A 13,674-nucleotide genomic window follows, 5' to 3' on the forward strand; every position below is an offset into this window, starting at 1 on the left:
GTTGTCGCCTATTTCTGCGTTTTCTAGCCCTGGTTTGTTGGCGCTTTCACGGATGGAGGTTTTATTGAAGTTTTATTCGGCTGCCGCGACGGAAGAAGTGCGTTTATTGACATTTTAACGTAATTATTTATTACGGGAATGAACAATCGGGTTCCATAAAAGACTAGGAATTTCTTGACCGAGATCCAATTATCTTCGCAAGAAGAATTCTGCTCCATGAAGTCCATGTCATTACTTTACATGAGGCAGCCTTTAAAGCAGAAAGTCTGCTGGTAGATAGCGAAAGAAAGTGTAAGTTTACTTGCTTTTTCAAAGTCGGTTGCATAGAATAGTTATTACAGCCGATCCTTTTATAGAACACGATTAGTGCCACATTGCACCAGGTAATTCTTTTCTGCTATTTACTCGTGATTATGGGCACGTAAAGCAGCACAGTCAATGAACCAGGCCCTCAGAATGCCTGCGAGATAGCGTGTTTTCTGACACAACGTACTTTGCGGTTGTTTTTAAATGAAACTGCTTCAAAAGCCTTGCTACTACACGATAAAAGTGACAGTCAGCTAAATTATAGGCGGAAAGAGGAGTGCAAGCGACGGGGCATTATTTAAATACCGGGTCTACAATTTATGACTTTCGGGGCGTGCTTGCATTGCGTGGTCGGCCGGCGATCTGTTGACGTGGGCGGGACTTGTACGCTTGAGTCACGGGCGAATCAGTTTCGGTGCCGCTAGTGACAGCGAGCTGCGAGTGTTTCTCGTCACTGATACATGTTATTACATTAATTGTTCTTGCCTTAAATCACAAAAGATGTTCAAAGTGACTTCCTTGTGCTTGCAGGCAAGCTTCACATCTCGTTGACATGTTTCGAAATACTCGACGAAGTTCTTCTTAGGATATTGCCGAAACCAATTGTCGAATATTTTCTTTAAGTCCTTCTGCAGTGTGCGGATTGTTTTCATAAACTTTGTTCTTCAGCATGCCCCACAGGTAAAAATCGCACGGGTTCAAGTCTGGGGAACGCGGAGGCCACTGATCGATAACTTGTTCACCAAACACTTCTCTTAATGCTAACATCGACCGATCAGCTGTGTGAACTGTAGCACTGCCTTGCATGAAGAAACCGTATCGGCCATTTCTTAGAAAAATTGTCTAACTATTAAATTTACACAACGTTCACAATTTATCCGCACACTGCAGAAACACTTAAAGAAAATATTCGATAATTTCCCAAGAAGAGCTTCGTCGAGTATCATTTATCATTTCCTTTGGTATCTATTAAAATTTTGAAAATTGATGCAGAGTGTTCCAGCTGTAACCTTAACAAATGCTCTACGCTTAGGTCCTTGTCACATGTTCTCTGACTAACAAGTGGAAAGCTATCGGTATTACACGTAAGTTTTAAAAAGGAATCAGAAAAACTTTGTACCTACAGCTGTAGACTAGAAGGCGCACAGAATTAGCAATCTGTGTTACAAAAAGCAAAGCTACCTTGAGCGACTCGAATCCCGTCCTCGCTCTCTCAGTCTCTTTCTGTAATAAATTACAACGTGATCCTGGTATCCGGCCTTGCAATATCTCAGGTGGCTAGGCCCTGGGCTCTTATCGCGGAGCCGTGGCTTATATCCCGCGGAATTAGAGTGATATTTCTGGTGGGCGAAGTGACACTACGGGTTGTGGCGCCGTTTTATCTGGTAGAAGTTTGCCTACGTTTCGGATGTTCTTGCTGCCTCCATCATCAGAACGATCGCTTCAACCCAGAAGATAAATATTATCGTGCTCACCGCCGTGACAACCACAAATCATATGAAATGACACTAGAACACAGTTTCTGGTCCCCTAATCATTTCACTATTGCTTCTTGCTCGTGTAACACCGCCCTGTGGCAGAACACTAGCCTTCCTACGTGAGGTTAGGTGTTTCTTCTCTGACCCAGCAGTTGGCATGTTACTACGTACATACTCAGGCTATTCCATTGACAGATGCACGAAGTGTTCTTGTTTTTTATTTCTCTGCTGGTCATAGGATATACAAGACAGCAGTTTTTTTTGTAACAGATCTGGAAAATTCTGCAAGGGGAGCAGTTTCTAATCCCCCATGCATTTCAGAGCCCTTGCAGCACTAATTGTTACAATTAAGAGGCCTATAAACTCTGCAAGAACCGATCACCCTTTCAGCGCTGTGGTAGCAGAACGTGAAGGTTCAGCATCCCTGTTACTAAAGCCTGTCTTTGTGCAAGATCCTGAGCCACTTCCCCCCCCCCCCCCCAGTCTTAACGACCAGTTGTTACAATTCCATTCCCTTCTTTTACTTCAAGTTGGTGCTTTCCATTTCCTTCTACTCTTGAAGTGAGGTGGCTTACAGTCGTAGCACTCCTCTGTAATAAACAAGGTGTGTTAAGCATTGTAACATGAAGACGTAATGGATTTGCAGGGAAACACCGAGTATTTTAGACTTCGGGACTAAACACAGGTGCCTCTTTCCCATGGGTGGGGATGTTGATGAAGTTTCCCCTTCACTCCACATCTGGTTTGGATGTGATAGTGTGGTCCACTGCCTGACAAAGTTTTAACTGGACAAGAAACATAGAATTCAAACTGGGCATACTTTAAGGCAGTGGTATTCAACCTATTTTGTTCGCGTACCACGAGATATAATTTCTCTTCAACTTTGTACCCCCAAAGTTGTTGGTGTATAATTCAAGTTATACATGGTATATAATCTACATCCAAAATATATTAAATAAATTACATCCAAAATAATGTATTAAATAATAAGTTTTAAATGAGAAACAGGAGAATCAAGTTATTAAATAACAAGTATATTATTGCCTATCATATAAAAATAATAAAGGAACAAAGGTATTTTAGCAAAGCAAAATTATATGTTTAAATCATGCCCAATAGTGTTCAGTCAGGTTCCAAAGCACTATGTGGAATAAAATGAAACTAGCCGCCCAGATAAAAATCTCATAAAGGAGAGAGAGAGAGAAATGGCGCTCCCAAAAAAGAATGTCCTTACGTCCGGTTCTCCTGTGGCTAACCCTAAATCTGGCCCTGATTATTCAGTTTTTATCATAACATAATATTTTTTTAAAAATTTCACATGCCCCTTAAGATGTCTTCGCGTACCCCCGGAGGTACACATACCCCAGGTTGAATACCACTGCTTTAAGTTACTAACCCTGTGTGTACATCACTTTTTCATTGAGAACAGTTTCTAATAAATTTTATTTGTAAGTCATATCAAGTTTTTATGAGTTAATATTGATACTATATGTTTTGCTCAGAATCCATTGGAAAAAGATTAAAAAATCATTTGATACCCTTACAAAAATGTATTGAAAAAATGCAAATTTATGCCATATCACTCACTGTTAAATAGATCTGGGCATACCTTTAGCCCAATAAACAGTAATTGTCGCATAAGCTGATATGCGATGAAACATACCCAAAAACTTATGAGATTGTGTTATAATATTTAAAATGTAATTATTTATTGCAGTTATTTCAATAAAAACCCTAGTGTAGAATTGACATTTTTACCAATATAAAATGAACCATTTGTTTCACAGAATTGGGATCATTCTTGGGTGCACCTTGCGAAGCCACTTGTGATCCCGACCTTCCCCATGTCTTCTGTGACCAGATCACTAGGCACTGTGAATGCGAGAAGAAATATCCAGTCAAACTGGGGGCCAAAAAGGGATGTGCCAAACGTAAGTATTGCCGTACAAAAGCTAAATGTTTCAGATAAGAACATGTGACACTACCTTTCCTCTGAAATGCTTGAATGTGTATGGTGAGGCTAGCGGACTTGGAAAATTAATAATTACAAATTCTAGTGATACATTTCTATGCTTCTTTATAATTTATACAGATTACCACTATGTTACATTTTTCAGATATAACCTCCATACTTGTAATTGTTAATTTTTAGACAAGTTTTATGAAGACTTTGTATGTGTGCTTGTTACTTATCTTCATCATGATAGACGATAGGCCTTTGTATGTGTGCGTACATGCATGCACATCTTCTTCTTTTTCCAGTTTAACAATGTTTGTACATTTTCCAGTACCCTTTACGGGTCCCCAACATTTTTCAATTGGCTTGATCTGTGGACATTTGGTAGGACTCCTTGGACGAGGGATCAGCCTGTTGCTAGGTCCTCTACCTATTTACAGGACAACACAACACAGAAAAACATCCATGGCTTTAATGGGATTCGAACCCACTGTCCCTGCGACCAAGCGGCACAAGACCCATGCCTCAGACCGCGCGGCCACTGCGGACCCCACATGCATGCGCATGAAACAGTTAAACTTACATTATAAAATAAAGTATAAGTATGTAATTTATATTTCTTTCTTTCAGTATTATTCCTGGATAATATTCATGTGTATTCCTCGTGAATAGTTGACTTAGGTTGGATTTGAAGTTTTTACGGTGGTGAGTCCAATGATGGCTGTCTTCTAGGTTGTAGCGCCATGTAGTCTGGTAGAAATTTACCAACATTTCAGAGGCCCTTGCTGCCTCCATCATTGCCCTGATGATGGTGTCTTTCATATTCCATGAATTCAGTTATCCTCTGAAGTTTATGTACACTTTGTTCAACATTCTGCTCATTTGCCCATACATTTAGGCGTTACTACCTTGATTTAAGGTGTCTGCATTTGTTTACAGCTGTGCGTCTGGGTGACCAATGTTTCTACAGGCAGACTTGTGCTTTTACTGACCAGCATGCCATCTGTATACAGATCAAGCACAATGCTGTGTGCCAGTGTAAACCTGGATACCACACAGTGGCACTTCAGAGACCCACGAAGAAAGTTTTCTGTTCTGAAGGTATAGACCTTGTATATGTGTTACTTATTCTTTAATAACAGTAGATATGTCGGATTATTTACGTAATGAGGGTGTTCATAATCTATACTGACCAAATAATATTCAGGTGATCAAATTAAGAGTTGGGATGGGTGGGAAATTTTGAGCATTGGGGGAAATTACATACAAAATTTTACTTTGAACATATTATGGAAAATCTGTGGTCCAGTACATAATAGTGATGGCTCCTGGAGAATTAGGATTGTATCATACAGGGAGCAGATATCGTGAGGCTTATCAAAAACAAAAAATTAACTAGAAGAGTGATGGAATGGAGACCGATGGGAAGAAGGATGAGAGGGAGACCACGGAAACGATGGATAGATGATGTGGAGGATGATGGGAGTGAGGGGATGGAGAAGAATTGTGAATGATAGGACAGAATGGAAAAAAACTCGTTGAACAAGCTAAGACCAACATAGGGTTATAACGCTACAAGAAGAAGAAGATTTTACTTTGAACACCTGAAAGAAAGAAATAACAGGAGATATGTATTGAAGGAAGGGTGTAGACTGGATTCATCTGGCTCAGGATAGAATCCATTGCTAGCTTTTCTGTGAACATGGCAATTCTTGACCAGGTGAATTATACTCAGCTTTGTAGGATTTGAGGTTTTCCTGGCAGTGTGTCTGAAGACTGTGCTTCAAGAAGTTAGGTGGCTAAAATTTGTGTACAGCCAGTTTTGAATTTAGGCCTTTGCATAGTTGTTTTTACTGACAGACAGTATAATTTTTGTAGTCCCTCCATGAGTTCTGAATTATTATGCCTTTCAGCCTTTCTATTTTGTTTGCAGTTTACTTGTTTGTTATGGGTCTAGAAAGCCATATCAGCTACTGTGTGGAAAATCATAAGACCATTACTTTTTGTCCTTTGAAATAATCAAAGGAGTATGAACTTACAAAATTAAAAATTTAGACACTACTTTACCAGAGAGCATAACAGCCAATAACCACAAACTATCTCAACATATTTTCCAGTTAGCCTGTCAAGCATTTCCTTCCTTAAAAACAAGTACTACTAAATCTGTCGAACATGTAAAGCCAAGGTGAATAAATGTAATTAATTTAATTTTTCATGTACAAATTTTTGGTAATTTCCCTAGTGTACACTGAAGGATATTTTCATTGTTTTCAGACTTGGTGATACTGACAACAGATGTACCAACACTATTTGGTGTTGCTACAGGGTTGGCCATTTTTACAGCACTAATTTGTTTTGTGCTGAAACTATTCAGCAGGGCACGCTACTCCAGACCACGGCACTATGCTAATGCAAACCTTGCGCCTCCAATCCTCTTCTCCAGTGAGACAGGTCAGTGTGGCATTTGCATAACTGTTGTGATAGTCCTGTAATGGAATTGTGTCATGCTAACAGACTGCTGGTAGTACTTGCTGTCTACAGCCATTAATACCAGTAAAATTTGTTGGATTCAGGCTGATCCCATGAAACTAATTTCCATTTTTTAGTAATTTAATTTGTTGACAACCCATATTTCTCGAAGGGTTTTTTTCTCAATCCTCTTGTCAGCACATTTTTTGTTTAAACAAGATTTAATTACTATAATGTATAGGTACAGGTACAGGTACACAGTATTTATTTTTAACTCAAATTATGTACAAGGAATAGTAAATAAAAATCTGCATGTCGTACAATAAATCAGTACAGGAATTGAAGGATAAGATATTTCTGGGTTTCTAAGTCAGTTGTCTGAAGAAATGTGTATGCTGAAGGAAGATTTTCTGTAGTATTATTTTGATATGATAACATCAGTGAAGTTATACTTATTATTTAATTAATTTAGTGATAAATTGGGAAAAGAAGTCTCACATCTAGGAAAATTGAACAGTATTTCAGGTCTGAATAGACTAATTTAAAAATGCTGAAGTATGGTTATAAATAAATGTTACAGATTTATGTAACATCACACTATTTTTGCCATAAATTAACTTGATTTCAGTATGGTTTTACTCCTAATATGGAAAATGTGCCCCAGGTACTTCAGAAATTTATGGCATGCCCCTTTATTATGAGAATAGCATATCACATCCACTGATGTATATTTTCCATTTTGATATTTTGCTAAAACATTAAATAGTGCATTATTTTCTATTGTTGAGACCAGTTTACCGTAAGGAAAACAAGTAATTTTTATACAAGTTTAGTGTACAATTTAAGCTTTAAGTATTTTTACAAATTTGGGAGTAACTCATATTAAATTTCCTGTCTCAAATTATGAATGACATTCCTTCTTTAAATGTGATAGATAATAATGAATTCCAAATCGCTTTCACTTCAACTTTTATAATTTGTTGTTTTAACTGAATAGTTAATAACAATATCAAATCAACAAATTTGTTAAGGATAATAATTTAGTGGTGGGTATGTGGACCTGTTTGCCTACCACTCTTAATACATTTCCATGAAATGTTAATAAATGGCCCTTATTTATAACTTGGCAGCCTAGAGTCACTAAGAAAGGGTAGGTGTGCCCCCGATCTTGAAAAGTTGGGAGCCTCTTATACAGTCAGAAGATTAAAGCTAAGAGATTTGGTCTAATAACTGGTGATTTACTTCATGCTCATTCAGACATTTACATGTTTTCTATTTCAGAATAACTTGTATGTATTGCCTCATTAATTATATAAAAAAGTCTGGAGAGAGAGATATATATTATTTGTAATTCATTCTGCATATTAGATTGATAAAGGAATTTTATACAAACAAATAATTCCACTAGCCATATCTGTGAACAATTTTTTAACAGCTCTCCCTCAGATTCTTCCCCATGTTCTTCCATTATTCTGTATGATGTTTATCTACATTACCTTGAAATATGTTTCAAACTGTGTATAATTCTGCCACATATGTGTAATAATAATGATGTGCTCATTTTGAGAAATTGAATCGGTGCCATATACCACATATTGTATTGCTATAATAAACATTTCAACAATATTTCTGAGGGATGTTAGGACGACTGTCCATTGTCTGAAGGGTATTTTATATTAATACGAATACCTCAGAAGATGGACAGTGCCATAAATAGCATTCCTGTAATGAATCAACTCTTACAGTATCATTTCAAAAGGACATCAGTTATTTCTGTGCATTGATCAATTCTTGTAGGTTTTGTTAACATCTGTGATACAAAGTTGACATAACTTGGTAAAATAAATAAACATATTTCTCACTTAAAACTTTGCATACCGTGTAGTGTATTAGAATATAAAATAAGTAAAGAAACAACTATTAACACTATAAAAAAGACACTATTGCCATACGCGTTTCAACCTCAAGAGGTCATCATCAGTGGCATCAAGGAAATTAATCTTGAGGTTGAAACGCGTTTGGCAATAGTGTCTTTTTTATAGTGTTAATAGTTGTTTCTTTACTTATTTTATATTTCTCACTGTAATGTAAGTTAAGAGAATGCTTTAAATGGCTTGGATAATTTCGTACACATGGTCTATGAACACAATACGCTTTCCTATCTTTGGATCATTCTTCTATAGACATTTTGTACATGCACTGCATTGTTAAATGCCATATGTGGACAACATGTCTGTTTTCCATAAGCTTAATGTTATAGATGTTTACCACAAATGTGTTTATTGAAAATTTGTAGTCAGAAGGTCCTCTCATTAAATGTTACAGTATAAACGTGCATCTTTCCATTCTTTATTATTTTCTGTGAAGCATTTCTAATATTTTGTTACTTTCATAAATTTGACAGTCACATAGTGACCATCTCAGTTCTCTGGAATTAAACTCATTCTTTCCACAAGTTATTCTTGTTTTAGTGTAAACACACATTGCCTTGTCTTCCTGTCATCTGGCACTATTGGCTTACAAATGTAGTAGCACAACTAGTATTTTCTTGTTATTAAACTTGTATTAATTAACCACGTGCAATTGAATCCTATTTGAGAAGCCAGTAGTCCCTCAGCTAGTCAGTAAACCGTAGTAGGATTTGAGGTTCTCATTGCCCTGTTGATGGATGCAGCAATGACCTCTGAAACGTTGGTAAACTTCTACCATACTACACAGCACTACAACCCAGAAGACAGCCATCTTAATAAATACCTTGTCTTTGGAACTTGAGGGCTTGTTACCGTGTTCATAAGAGCTCACAACTGAACTGTATTCATTTCAGTCTGCATCCTCATACCTTTTCCTTTAAGAATTAGTATTAATATTATAAGTCAGGTCTTCTAAGTGATGTCATGATAACATAATAAGAAGTTTGGTGAATTTTATATATTTGTGTTTAAAATATATTGTATTAAGCTAAACAGGCAGGATATCAAGTTATATGCATAGAAAAGAGTTAAGAAATTAAATTTTGTGCTTAGTTGATTTCACTAGAATTAAATTAGACCTGTGTATCATAAATAGATGATATACAGGGTTATTCATAATTCCCTGACACATTGCAAAAAATCGCTAGACTTGAATGGTGCAATGGATGGTTACATAGGACATGCTGATAGAGAAACTGTACAGGTTTATTTTACATACCTCATAAATGCTCTATGTGTCCGCCCTTTGTTACGAGGCAGACGTCAAGCCGATAATACATTTCCGCCCAAACCTGCTGCAGCATGTCACTATCGATTTGTGAGATGGCAGCGATGATTCGTCTTTGCAGTTGAGGCAGATCCCATGACAGAGGCGGTACAAAGACCTGGTCCTTAACGTTCCCCCATACGAAAAAAATCACATGGCGTCAGGTCAGTGAGATGGGTGGACAAGGAAGCAGCGCATGGTTATGATTATCGGCTTGACGTCTGCCATGTCACAAGGGGCGGACACATAGAGCATTTATGAGGTATGTAAAATAAACTTGGAGAGTTTCTCTTTCTATCGGCATGTCCTATGTTAACACCTATTGCACCATTCAAGTCTAGCGATTTTTTGTAATGTGTCAGGGGATTATGAATAATCCTGTATATAATGTGAAAGTACCTGTACCTCATAGCATGCTTTGCATGTACTGTAGACCTTTAGCTGGAACAAGCAGCAGGATTTGAGTTTTCATGAGGAATTTTAAACTTCTTATATGTTTGCTGTGTCTGAACGGTTGTTATGCCTAATTTAATGTATGTATAACAGATAATAAATTGTACAAGTGGCATATTTACACAAAATAACATTTGAGCACTGAAAATATTATTAATGTATGTTTCACTTAATATTTACAGTGGCTAAAATTGTGATGCAGGATTCTATCAGCAGATCACATTATAAGCATAAATTTGTAGAGCTGCAACCATATTATCATGAAATCACTAACTCATTAATAATTTTTAAAGAAGTATGATGTAATTAAGCCACAATAAATTATTTATGATGACATTTCAACACAGTACCTAATAAAATATTTATTTTACTAATGTCAACATTTACTGATTTGTAATAATTATTTAAATTTATTCCTAATAGTAAGGGAAATGCCATAACTCTGTGCTATTTAATGGTGTGTACTGTACTGAATGCACTGAGGATCAAGGGTACGTAACACTGTACAATGCTTACAAATATTCCTACATTACAGATATAATTAACTCAATCCTGCTCCTAAGTTCAGAGAGATATAAGGGGCAGCAGGCACTAGTTCCGCTCTGCTCCATTCATCTCGTAGGGGTAATTAAGATGCTGTACAAATGACTGCAACCCCACTCTGGTCCACTCAATTCAGGCCATCAACTGTTCTCAGACTAGAATATTTTGGCAGATGGTTAAAACATGGGAGATCTGGCAGCAGACCAAGATAAATCAGAAACAGCTGGGCATCGACTAAATTAACAGGTGCATTATGTCAGATATAGTGCAAGCTTGTATCATGTCATTTTATTAGATAGTACATACTACAGTGAATGAAGAATTGCTGAACTAATGAGCCAGTTCAGTTCATTTAAACTGGTTGGAGGTTGTTATCTTTATGTTTCAGAAGAATAAATTCTGTCATGACAGTAGGAAAAGAATGTGTGCGGTTAAGATATCCATATATCTAAAAGAACTTGCTGCCTAACATCTTAATGTTTTTTGAAAAATTTGTCGTCATCCCTAATTAAGTAACTGTTCTAAAATTGTTTGATCTTATTCCATTTGACACAAATTGCATGCTTTCAAAATCAGGCCCATTTTCTTCTTCTTCCACATAATATCTATACTTTGTGAGCATAGTCTGAATGGACCTAAAGTACTGTGTGGACGACCACCTTAGTAGACTGGAGCAGAGAAGAAAGTATGTGCCTTCCTTAATAATTTGTGCCATTTAATAATGTTGTGTCTAGTGTAGAATAACAGTATTTTGTTGTTTGTTTGTTTGTTTTACATGTCTCCCTGTACCTCTTTAACAATAGAGTTTGAGAACCTCTGTAAGTGTTACTCCTTTGCTTAGTATTAAATACTCTATCCTTTCTATAATTTAATTTTAAAAATATTTTGATAAATAATTTGCATTAATAAATCTTCAGGCTGAAAATACTAGATTATTATAGTATTTAGTTTGTTCAGTTATATCTGTTTAGAAGTAAAAAGATAATGAATTGTCACCATTATCTTAATCAGTGATGCTTGGAGAGAACTATTTATGACCTGAAACATACTTATGTATGTAGATGTATATGCATGAATACACACAAAACCAGTTTAAGTGTATATTGCATTGTTGTTTAAAAAAACTCAGTATCAACTGTAGAGTAATGTAAAACTTTGTTACACCTTATTTACAGGCACTAACTTTCTTATTTAGATATTCCTGACATATGAATAGGTTATTTCTGACTGTCTCAGATTAGTTGTAATCAATCGGTACTAGCATTGCTTTTCTTTCTATTATATTGTAGGACATTGAAAGTATGAGATTAGGTTCCAGTAGCATAATGCTCATACAAAATTGTGTGAACCTATGGTACGCGTACCACTGGTGGTACACGAGCCAATGTTGAGTGGTATACAAACTAAGTAAGAAAATAAAAGTTAATATTAACATAAATAACAGTTTTCTCTGAATGCATTTGGTTAGTGGTACATTTAATGTGTTAAATTAGACTTAGTGGTGTGCCAGCGAAAAAGGTTGAGAACCCCCTGCTTTAATTGGAAGGTATAATATACATATTTTGTTATACTGCCAGCAAACTTTTATGGAAATGACAAAGATCATTTGGGTTTCATAAAGGGCAGAAAATGATAGACTACCACTTTCTCAAAAACGTCAGCTTAGTGAGCTGGTTTAGTTAGATTTCATATAAAGAAATTCCATTTATTATGTAATGCTCACTCTGCAATAATTTTGTTTATGTTACATACTAAATCTAGTTATCAATCTGCTTTTGCCGACTGGATGCCATACTGATTTCTAAATGGCTTAACTGTAGTTTCATGTCAAACCCAATAATGAATTTTTATAACACAAATTGGGATAGAGGTCTGAAGAAAGGTTTTGATTGAAAATTTGAATTTGCCCATGCTATCACTGTAGTAAATATGCCAAAAGTAGGAAGTTTTGCCAGTATGTTGGGTTGTTCATCAAAATGAGGTTTTCTTGTTATGTTAAATTTGATAAAGATCATAACCATAATTTATCCATACTTGTACAGAAATTCTTATTTCTATCCTACATGAGAACTCTGAAAGTCTCTCCCAGTAAATAAACAAGGCGATCTGCTTCTTCATGAATTTATATTTGGACTGAAGTTTCCACAACATTATGAATATGACTGAATCTGAACAATGGAAGCTAAGAAAATAAATCCCATGATGCTTGGTAAACAGCAGTTGAACAAAATTTGATCCACAACAATAAATTGGTCTTTGATCTGACTGTTGTGAGGACGTACTACTTTACAGGGATTCCTTTGGCGGTCCATGGAGGACGTCCGTCCTCTCGGGCATCCAGTCAGCGTAGTGTTGGGACTATAGCGTCAGGTTTCTCACGGCGTCCAAGCAGCGGGGGTAGCCGAGGGGTGCTGGTCCCTGCGTCGCGAGCAGGTGCGGCACGCGCCGCCGCCATCTTGCTAATCTCATGCCATCTCACAACTACCGCGGCCACAGCGGCCTCTGAGCAAACTAGCACTGACGACAACAGTCAGCCAGACCAAGAGCAACAACAGCGTACCGGTAAACTTCCTCCGAGCGTTGATGCGTTCCCCCATATTCACCAAAGTGTTTGTGGTGTTATGAAATTGGGTCTGTGACAGGGTGTTTTTTTAATAGCACCAAGATTTGTAGCTTGTAATATGAAGATGTGTGTTTAACATTTTCAACCAATTCTTTGTCAACTTGATACAATGAAAACCTAGAGCTCACAGTTGGTGAAGTCTTAGTAGGACAAAACACAGACACACAAGTTAATTACAAGCTCGAAGTCCTGGAAATCTTGTTGATAAATCTATACCCTGACTGACCTGTTGTCAATAATTTCATAATAAAACAAACATTACACACATTCGTGAACATACATAATTGTATAAATGCTGCGTTATACCACATATACATCATTAGTCGAAGTCTACATCTATTTTAATAATGCTTTTATCTTCTTTCCTTAACCCAAGTTTGGTGATACCAACAACTTACCAGATTTTATATCTGAAATATTTAATCTATTTATTTATGGTTTATTTAATGATGCTATTAGTAGCTCAAACTGTACAGCATCAAGTGACAAGGCAGTTAATGAATAATGAGTCAGGATATGGAAGAAAGTGGTTATGGCCTAATTTAATGTACCATTCTGACATTTGCTTGGAGTGAGTGAGGAAAACCACAGAAAACCTCATTAATGGT

General features: G+C 36.6%; 1 protein-coding gene across 19 annotated transcripts in view; it reads left to right on the plus strand.

Annotated features, from left to right (window-relative positions):
• Positions 1-13,674, plus strand: part of LOC110829507 (uncharacterized) — a 50,465-nt gene that overhangs the window by 23,375 nt on the left and 13,416 nt on the right. For 15 of the 19 annotated variants that reach the window (XM_087347417.1, XM_087347401.1, XM_087347438.1 and 12 more), the window contains 5 exons: positions 3,572-3,715; positions 4,681-4,842; positions 6,016-6,192; positions 11,247-11,261; positions 12,736-13,005. In XM_087347417.1, coding sequence (XP_087203543.1) covers positions 3,572-3,715; positions 4,681-4,842; positions 6,016-6,192; positions 11,247-11,261; positions 12,736-13,005 — 768 coding nt within the window. The remainder of the gene's footprint in view (positions 1-3,571; positions 3,716-4,680; positions 4,843-6,015; positions 6,193-11,246; positions 11,262-12,735; positions 13,006-13,674) is intronic. The other 4 variants (XM_087347410.1, XM_087347411.1, XM_087347404.1 and 1 more) reach the window with 4 other exon arrangements.

Source organism: Zootermopsis nevadensis, unplaced genomic scaffold (assembly GCF_977971745.1).
Source record: "Zootermopsis nevadensis isolate Lab colony 2312 unplaced genomic scaffold, Znev_1.0 Znev_ptg000001l, whole genome shotgun sequence".
NCBI classification, from domain to species: Eukaryota; Metazoa; Arthropoda; class Insecta; order Blattodea; family Termopsidae; genus Zootermopsis; species Zootermopsis nevadensis.